The 8,871-nt window shown below is 43.4% G+C and overlaps 1 protein-coding gene across 1 annotated transcript; it reads right to left on the bottom strand.

The window, feature by feature from the left end:
- Nucleotides 1-541: 541 nt before the first annotated feature.
- LOC149817397 (protein NRT1/ PTR FAMILY 4.3-like) lies at nt 542-5,454 on the bottom strand. Its single transcript, XM_089987969.1, has 6 exons — nt 5,411-5,454; nt 3,975-4,045; nt 2,765-2,982; nt 2,098-2,538; nt 1,756-1,892; nt 542-1,613 (listed from the first exon to the last, which is right to left on the bottom strand). The coding sequence occupies exons 1-6, from the start codon at nt 5,452-5,454 to the stop codon at nt 728-730; spliced, it is 1,797 nt and encodes a 598-aa protein (XP_089844095.1). The 3' UTR covers nt 542-727.
- Between the last annotated feature and the right edge of the window lie 3,417 nt (nt 5,455-8,871).

The following is an 8,871-nucleotide window of genomic DNA, read 5'->3' as shown; positions in this document are numbered from 1 at the left end:
TTTAACACTTGGTTATATTCAACCACATTAGTAGATTCCTTGTAAAAATTTTAGACTCCTCTTACTTAAGGAGACATCCTCCCATGTATTGTGTATCTCAATCGAATGAAGAAGAAAACTCAGTTCGGTCGTGACCGTTCGCAGTTCTTGCCAAACCCCATAAAATCTTTGTTTTGGTGTATGACTGTTTTGTCATTTGAATTTTTCAGTGTTTGTCTCTTCAATCCATCGGTAGGTAAGTCGAAGGGTTATTCGCTAACACAGTTATGCCAAACAAAGAAAAATGTGATTTTTTATTTTAAACTCAGCCTCACTTTACGTAATTAATGAAAGCATGTGGTATGTCAACCTCACCGTATCCACATTTCTTCATATTAAACAAGATATGTTGCTCACCGTTATCATAAAAGGCTACGACATGCACAAGACAATTGGGAAAAAAAGTCAGAATAAAGATGGCAAGAAAAGGAAGAAGAATGATGAGAATTTAAGTTGGTATCAGACCTAACCTTAACTTTTACTTTTAATTAATTACAGTGTGGCCTCAGTAGGCCTTTTATTTACATAGTCAATTATTAAAGAAGGCAAAGGGGGTCCTTTTCAACATGGTGGTTCTATGTCCAACATGGACTTTCTTTTTACTATTCTGCCCATACAAGAGTCAATAAGGGTAGAAAGAATAAGGGAGATGAGGAGATACTAAACTGTAATCTCGTCTTCAATAAGCTTAGGGGAGTTGAATTTCATCTCCAATATACTTAGAGGGGTTGAACTTAGTCTCTTCTCCATAGGGATCATTCAGTTGAGTAGGGTCTAGCGTTGGGTTGTAAGCATACCATCTAGACCAATATATGTACTGAAAAAAGTTGATCAGGCTTAGGGCGGCGAGCAGCCAATAGAAAAGGTCCAACCTGTCTTTGTTGAGATCATTCTCTGAGAGCCACCCCTTGTGAGATTTGCCTGAGGAGATCTTGTTCACCACAGAGACTAGAATTGAGCTAAAGAAGAAGCCAAATGAGTATGAACAGTATGTCATGGCAGTTAAGAAGGACTGCATCCCTGCTAGAGACTGCTTGTAGAAGAACTCAATGAGCCCAACAGCAGTGAACATCTCAGAGAGTCCAAATATGAGAAACTGTGGTGCAATCCAGAATATGGAGATTGGATGGTTAGAGATTTGCATCGTTTTCCTTCTCTTATTCTCGATTATAGCTGCTGTTACCATGGAGAAAGTTGCAATGAACAGTCCAACACCTATTCGCTGCAATGGTGAGATACCAGAGTCCTTGCCAGAGATTCGTCGTGCAAATGGAACGAAGACAGCCTCGTAGAACGGCACAACGAAGATAAGCGTAATGTAGGGGACTGATTGAAGTGAAGCAGGTGGGACTCTGAAGTTCTTAGTCAGTTGGGTGTTCATGGTGCTTCCCTGTTGCACTGAGAATGTCTGGAGCTGAGCAAGTATGGTGTTGAAAATGATGGTGCAGGCAAAAATGGGGATTACAGAGATGATGATCTTCACTTGCTCAACCTGAGTTACTGTGCAGAGCTTCCATGGGCTCTGCTTTCTTGTAATGCCATCTTCAGTCATGATGCATGCCTTGTCCAAAAACCTGCATCTCTTAAATAACTAAAATCATTACTTCCGTGTATAGTTGAAGTACTTGGAATTTTTTCCATGTCTTGATTTCGGTATATTCATCATAAATAATACTAAGTAATTGCAGGAATCTGGCTGCAAGAATCAGTTTTCACCTGAACTTTTCTGTATGCAGCAGGTTTGCCGCAACAGTAGATGAGTTTAGATTGGGAAGATCATTTTTGTTTCCATGAAGAAGCTCGGATTTAGATGGACAGACTTGCTTCCTTTTAGTAATGGCAGCTACAAATACCTGACAATCACCAAACAAATTCCATTGGTACAGAAACAAAAGGGTGTTATAAACTTGGAATCTTTTAAAGTATATCCTACTATCAAGGAAAAGTTGCAGCAAGCAATGTCACAAGAAACAGTTGGATTCTTTCGTAAACAAAGCAGAGAAACATACTCTCTCTCTCTCTCTCTTGTGAGTGAGAGTGTTAGGCGAACAGGCATACCTGTGCAATAGGAGTGAATATACTGCCTTGAGGTGGCTTGTTTATGTAAAGAGTAATGCCACATATTAGGCTGATTAAGGCCATGGCCATGGCTGCAGCTGAGACTCCAAAACCAATATCCATGCCTGAGTGAGTCTGAACCCAAACAAGGACGGTAAGCGCGATAAGCTCACCAACACAGAAGCTAAAATATGAAACATTGAAGTAAGATGAGAGCTTCCTCGACTGCTTAGGGTCATCCCCTGCAAATTGATCTCCTCCATGAGAAAGCATGTTTGGCTTCACACATCCACTTCCCAGAGCCACTAGGTATAAGCCCACAAAGAATATCAATGCCTGGAACCCTTTTGCTTCCTGACAGAAGTCGCCTTCAATTCTCATATTGCAGGCTGTTGGCTTAAGTTGAGGTAAATGAGCTTGGACTGCGAGCAAGATGAAGCCCTGTAATCAATTTTGATCACGAAACCGTCAGGTTAGACCGATATGATTTATCAAAAAAACATATAAAACGTTTGTTTTAAAATGAATTGTCAAAAAATGCTTCATGATTTATCCAGAATCAATTTTTTTTTAATGAATTGTCAAATAATGCTTGAAATAAAGGATCACATGAGAAGATGTTTTCATTATGATCTGAAAGTGATAAACTAAACGAAGAGGCTCTTACCGAAAGCTCTACAAAGCCAAATATGATGATGGTCCAAAAGCTTCCAAGGTAAGAGTCAGAAAGGAATCCACCCAACAGGGATAGCAGAAAGATGGTGCCCACAAAATTTGTCACTACGTTAGCAGATTTTGAAAGAGAGAAGTGCATCTCATTGAATACATATGTAATCAGATTGTTCCCCACAGCTGCTATCGCCATGATCTCGAAGGCTTGAAGGCCTGGATCATCACAAGAAAAAAAAGAAAAATCGGCATCATATTAGAAATTCTGAACAATTAATCCAATAAGACAATGCAGACAAGGCACGACATGAGAATAAAGTCCAAAACATTTTGAAGAATTCAGCAAGGCCCACAAATTGAATCAAAGAGCACAATTTCATTCAGCAAACCAGCCTTAGACAATATTAGCAAGAATTAACAATTTGACTATTTGGCTTTGATTAAAAAAACTGCTATGGGCAATAAAATCGACCAGTACAGTAGAAGAGCAGGGTAAATTAAAGGCAAAAAAATAGAGAGGAGACTGTATGGTGACTGCCACTATCTTTCCTTCTCGATGGCTGGACTTTTGCATAATGAAAAAGCACATTGAAAAACCATGAATCAAAGCATTTCAACCAAAAAAGAAAGAAGAACCAGAGAAACATGGCATCTTTAAACCCCACCATTTGTAACAAATTTACCAACCATCCATGAATACAAACAACACAAAAAACGACAATTCAAAACAGAGAAAACCAACCATAAAGATTGTACCCTTGATTCTACCTTCTCTAGAGTTGGGTACAAATCCGTCTGCTCAAGCATTTGAAAAAGAGAAGGGCAGAGAGTGATAAGACCCATATCAAGGATTGCATCTTTGAGTCTCAAAACCATCAGAGCCTCAGTGGGCATCAACTCATTCATAAAGATTGCAGCTCCAAATTCCTACATGGATTGGTTTTGGCATAAAAAACGGCAGAGGGCGGGCAAAAGAAAGAAGACTCAGCTCAGAGATTGCGGTTTCCCTCATCCCACGTTTAGTTTTGGACAAAATCATGAACTCACCAAGAAACCAAAAACTTTGCATGAAGGGAAGCAGGAAGGACAAAACCCAGCAATCATGCCCTCCCTTCTTCACACATGGTTTTGTTGGTAACATGTCATCAAGCCAAAACAATTGAAAGACAACAATTTTGAATTGAAAAGAAAGGTGAAAGAATGAATACCCAGAACGAAGACTGCAGCTTTCATTCCTCCATGGCTGGCCTTGCAAGGTCTGCCTTTCCAATCCACTGAGTGATTCAAGGAAAACATTGGTCGTCCTCCTCCTCCTCTGACATTCACTCTAGTACTAGTGTTGTCATGGTCCATCTTCTCTCAATGTGGAGATTTTGAGCAACAAAGTAATCCTCGTCTTAAAAAGGCAACAAAATAATGATCCCTCCACTCAGATTGCAATGCACTAGTGAAGGTGATGAGCTTATAAATAGAGGTAAAATGAGGGTGAGTGGTTGGGCACTTTCTGAGGTCATGATGGGCATTCCTACTATTTGGATAGTGCAGGTCACTGTGGAAAGGTCAAGACTGTTGTGTGTCCAAGTAAACAGAGGTGTACAAACTTGGTCTCCCACACAAAAAACCAAAGAAGGGGAGATTGGCACATTAACAAATTGTTTATTGTTACGAAGCACACCAAGAGAAAAGGCAAAGTTGGCATTATAAAAATGCGAACCAAAGGAAGCAAACGACAAAGTGGTGATGCGTTAATCCCTGCTAATGGATACAAATGACCGAGCAAGCAGTCCATTTTTAAAGATCAAATTTTCCCAGAAACCTTCTAGGGATTATTTATTCTCACCTCTATTGTCTTATGCTTCTCAAAAAGTAAATTTAGCAATTCGATGCCGCTCTGATGCCTAATTCGCAGGATCAGCGACCAATCGATAGAGCAGGATTAATCTCACAAGTCCTTAGCTCGTCTTTACATCGTAATGACAGCTGGTAGGATCCCTCTGATCTGGTTTATCATGCCTTAAGCAAGATTCAGCATAAAATTCTCTTAAAAAGCTGGTTGATGGGATTGGTTCGCCCGCACATCTTTTAAACTTTTTTTGCTCACCATTATTGTGTGACTACTAGTGAAAATCCTTTTCAACTTCATTTTTTTTTCTCATTTATATCTCAGTTACAGTATGAGGTCCCATTGAATTAGATGGTAAATAGCTCTCAGCCTTACATGCACACATGCGGCTAGAAAACGCATGCCCACGGTGGAAAACTACTCTCTCTCTCTCTCAGGGATGCAAACAGATCGGATTCAGATCAGCTAAATACATAGAAAAGTCAGATCCGGGTCGAAACAGCAAAAAATAATAAAAGTGGAAAATTGGATCCGGTCTATTTGCATACCTCTTCTCTCTCTCTCCAAACTGGATCCGGTTTATTTGCATACCTACTCTCGCGTTACAAGTCTCATCTCTCGGAGGACTCTCTCCTTGCTCGGGCCCACAGGTCGCCTATTATCGGAGTCCCGATCCGACAGTGTTTCTTCTTCAAGCTGGTTGATGGCCTTTCAGTCTTGGTTTCGTCTTTCTCAACAAAGTGCATCGTATGTCCGATTCGCCTGGTCTCCATCAGCTTGGTAAGTGCCCCTCTGTTAGCCGTGTTTTGCAGGGCTCCGTTGGCATTGAACTCCTCCTCTTTCATCCGGGAGGGCGACTTCGCAGACCTGGAGGGCTCCCCAAACTTGGTCTATCCGTCAATTGCGGGTTCGTCATCTTTGAGTGGTCAACTCTCATCCTTTTTGGGTCTGTCTGTGGACGATGCAGCTCGGCGGCTCAAGCTTGCGCTTTCCCAAGCCCAGCTCCTCAACGTTGATTCTGTTATGCGTGAGTCCTTGGCCGCGATCGCAGATCGTTTACCGACCTTGGTCGCGGATGATGGGCGTATCTCGTTCATCAACACCACTTCTCCTTCGGTCGAGGGGTTATCTCCTCCTGGGTGGGGTGGTCTCCCTATTAGGAGACGTCGTCGACCTTCGCTATCTCCATCCGGCGAGTCTGGGGTCTCTCCTAGGCGGTCTGTGAGGATCCGCACTCCTCGGGTATTTCCGGACTTTCAGTTATGAAGATCTTGTGTTGGAATATTCGGGGACTGAATTGCCCCACCAAACGTCTTTTCCTGGCGAGATGGATCCGTCAAGAAAAGCCCGATCTTATTGCTCTTTGTGAAACAAAGATGGCAGATATCTTGAGCTCGGTCGTCTCCGAAATATGGCGTGGTGCAGATTCCTTCTTCAAGCCTGCGACTCAATATGCGGGAGGCATCCTCATCCTTGGGAAGCATTCTCTAGCCTTACAACAGGTGGATGAAGGTACGTTTTCCATATCCATCACTCTTCCCTTACCTACTCAGACTGTTTCAGCTGTGGTCACTATGGTGTATGGTCTCCACCGTCAAAGCCGTCGGGAGGAGTTTTGGTTGGACTTAAATAGGGTAATTGCTTCATTCGGGGATCAGCATATTATCATGGGAGATTTCAATTGCCTTATGTCTCCTATCGATTCTAGCTTTCCGGTTAATTTCTCGGCTTCAGTGAGGGGCTTCCAAAATTTTATTCAGATGAATCGGTTGTACCACGTTCCCCATGTTGGTGAAGCTTTCTCGTGGTCCAATCGATGATCTACTCCGTGCTTCCGTCTGCTAGACAGGGTGCTTGTTTCGTTAGAGCTGCTGAGTTCTATTAATGACATCTCTTGTTGTCTTCTGCCACCATCTGTCTTAGACCATAGTCAGATTGTTATCCGATGGGGTCAAGGCTTCACCGGCGATAGATCCTTTAGATTTGAGCAATGGTGGCTTAAGGAGGAGGGCTTCGAGTCGTTAGTCCATCAATCCTGGAGTAAACCTTGCTTTGCAGTCCGGGCGGCTACAAGATGCATGGTTAAGCTTTTTCGTCTATCTCGCGATATCAAATCTTGGCTTATCTCCAATAGAATAAGTAAATTCCAAAATCTGGGGGATTGGGAGCGAGAGCTGGCTTCTATCAATCAGTCTCTCTTGGATACGTCCTATATGAATGCATCAGATATTGAATGTCTCAATGCTAGATCGGCCGAGCTGACTCTTCTAGTGCAATCGTGGCGTCTAAAGGATGAAATTCGTTGGAAGCAGCGGTCAAGGGTGAATTGGCTTAAAGCGGGTGACGGGAATACAAGGTTCTTTCATTCGTTAGCATCTCACAGGCATCGAAGACATGTGATTCACACTCTGTATATCAATGGTGTCTCCTTTTAGGGCGATCAGGTACTCAATGCTGTCTTCAACTACTTTTCTAACCTGTATTCCTGCAACCAAGCTGTAGGTGGCAATATGGGTTCAACTTTATTTTTGTCCATGAATCGAGCGCTAGCCAACTCGATTCAGAGGTTGTTCACCGAAGAAGAAATCATCTCGGCGGTGCGGGAGTCATCTGGGTGGAAAGCTCCAGGATTTGATGGCTATCCTGTGGATTTCTTTCGCATATTCTGGCAATGCGTTAAGAGTGACATTCTTAGTGTCTTCGCCGAGTTTCATCGAAATGGCCGATTGCCGGTTCATTCTCACCTAGCAATTGTGTCGCTTATTCCTAAGGAGGAAGCCGCATCGGATATCTCGTGGTTTAGACCTATATCAGTGTTAGGGAGTTTATATCGCATTATTGCCAAGGTCTTAGCTAACAGGATGCGTTCAATTGCTCCTAGGATTTTCTCAGAGGCTCAGTTCGCCTTCATTCCTAACAGAAGACTTCAACATTCTTTCATTTTGGCCACAGAAGTGTTGCACTCTCTCAAGATCAGCGGGGGGGCCTTTTTCACTCTGAAGCTTGACTTTCATAAAGCCTACGACTCGGTTCATTGGCCGTTCCTCTTCAACATGTTGGCAAACTTGGGCTTCGGTAGGCGTTTCTCTAGCTGGGTGCATGAGCTGGTAACCAATGCCCAATCACAGTTTCAGATCAATGGGGTCAAGGGAAAATAATTCAAACTTGGTCGTGGTCTTCGACAAGGATGTCCTCTGTCTCCGTTACTCTTTAACGTCGTCTCTGAAGGCCTGGTGGTCTTGGTTAAGAGGGCAGTGGAGGGTGATCTAATTGAATCTCTCGGTATTCAAGAGTGTCGTAGTCAGATCCTGACATACGCTGATGACATAATTATCTTCGGAAGGGCCTCCATCCAACAAATGTTAAGATTCAAGCTTGTCCTTCTTTTTTTCCAATCGATGTCAGGTCTATCCTTGAACTACGAGAAGTGTTGTCTTTCCATGGTCAACGCCCCTGCTTCTATGTTGGACTTGGGCCAGCGGATATTCGGATGCTCGGTTTCGGATAACTCTTTCTCTTATCTGGGTCTGCCGCTCCAAATCAGTCGTGTATCAATGGCAACCTAGAGCACCACTATCCAAAGGGTTCAGAAAAAAAATTTGGGCTGGCAAGCGTCCTACCTTTCTATCGCAGGTAGACTAACTCTCATCAAGCACGTTCTTTCTGCTATGTCAGAATTTTTTATGTCTATGTTCCTGATGCCCATGGGGGTTAGTAAGAAGATAGCTCAGGTAATGACGCACTTCCTGTGGTCTGGGCGTGGTCACGAAAACAAACGCCACCTAATAGGGTGGGACACTCTTCGACTACCCCAAAATAGAGGGGGTTTGAGAATCAAGGACCCCCGGCTGAGGAGTATGATTCTTGTCGTGAAGCAGAGTTGGCTTGCACACCAACCTGGGTCTCCGTGTGCAAGCGTGCTTCTAGCTAAATACGGTGGTGTGGAATCATTGGTGGGGGCCACAAGCGTGCGTCAACGATCTATGTCAAAGCTTCGTCGATCATGGATCCAAGCATGGTCTGCAGTTCTATCTCATAATGGCAATGTTGAATCGCAGTCCCTGTTCTTTGGTCGTAACCTTGCTCTGAACGGATCTTTCCGCTCTAAAGAAGGCTACCTCTCTCTCCTTCCATCGGGGGTGGATCGGTTTCCGACGAACCTGATCTGAGGCAAGGGTCCCACTCCGAGATCATGTTTCCTGGCTTGGCTAATCTTACACAATCGGGTGCAGACTGACAACTTCCTCAAATCCATCGGTTTT

Source organism: Nuphar pumila, chromosome 14 (genome assembly GCF_984573655.1).
Source record: "Nuphar pumila chromosome 14, dmNupPumi1.hap1.1, whole genome shotgun sequence".
Lineage (NCBI taxonomy): Eukaryota > Viridiplantae > Streptophyta > Magnoliopsida > Nymphaeales > Nymphaeaceae > Nuphar > Nuphar pumila.
Note: the sequence above shows the minus strand (reverse complement) of the source record. Positions and strands in the feature narration are given on the sequence as shown.

What these genes read in the sequence shown, in the direction of transcription:
- LOC149817397 (XM_089987969.1), bottom strand. Translation starts at nt 5,454, where the DNA reads ATGAAAGAGGAGGAGTTCAATGCCAACGGAGCCCTGCAAAACAC. An exon ending in AACGGAGCCCTGCAAAACAC is followed by an intron (nt 4,046 to 5,410) that starts GGCTAACAGAGG and finishes TTCCTTGAATCA; the next exon opens with CTCAGTGGATTGGAAAGGCA. An exon ending in TATTCACTCCTATTGCACAG is followed by an intron (nt 1,893 to 2,097) that starts GTATGCCTGTTC and finishes GGTGATTGTCAG; the next exon opens with GTATTTGTAGCTGCCATTAC.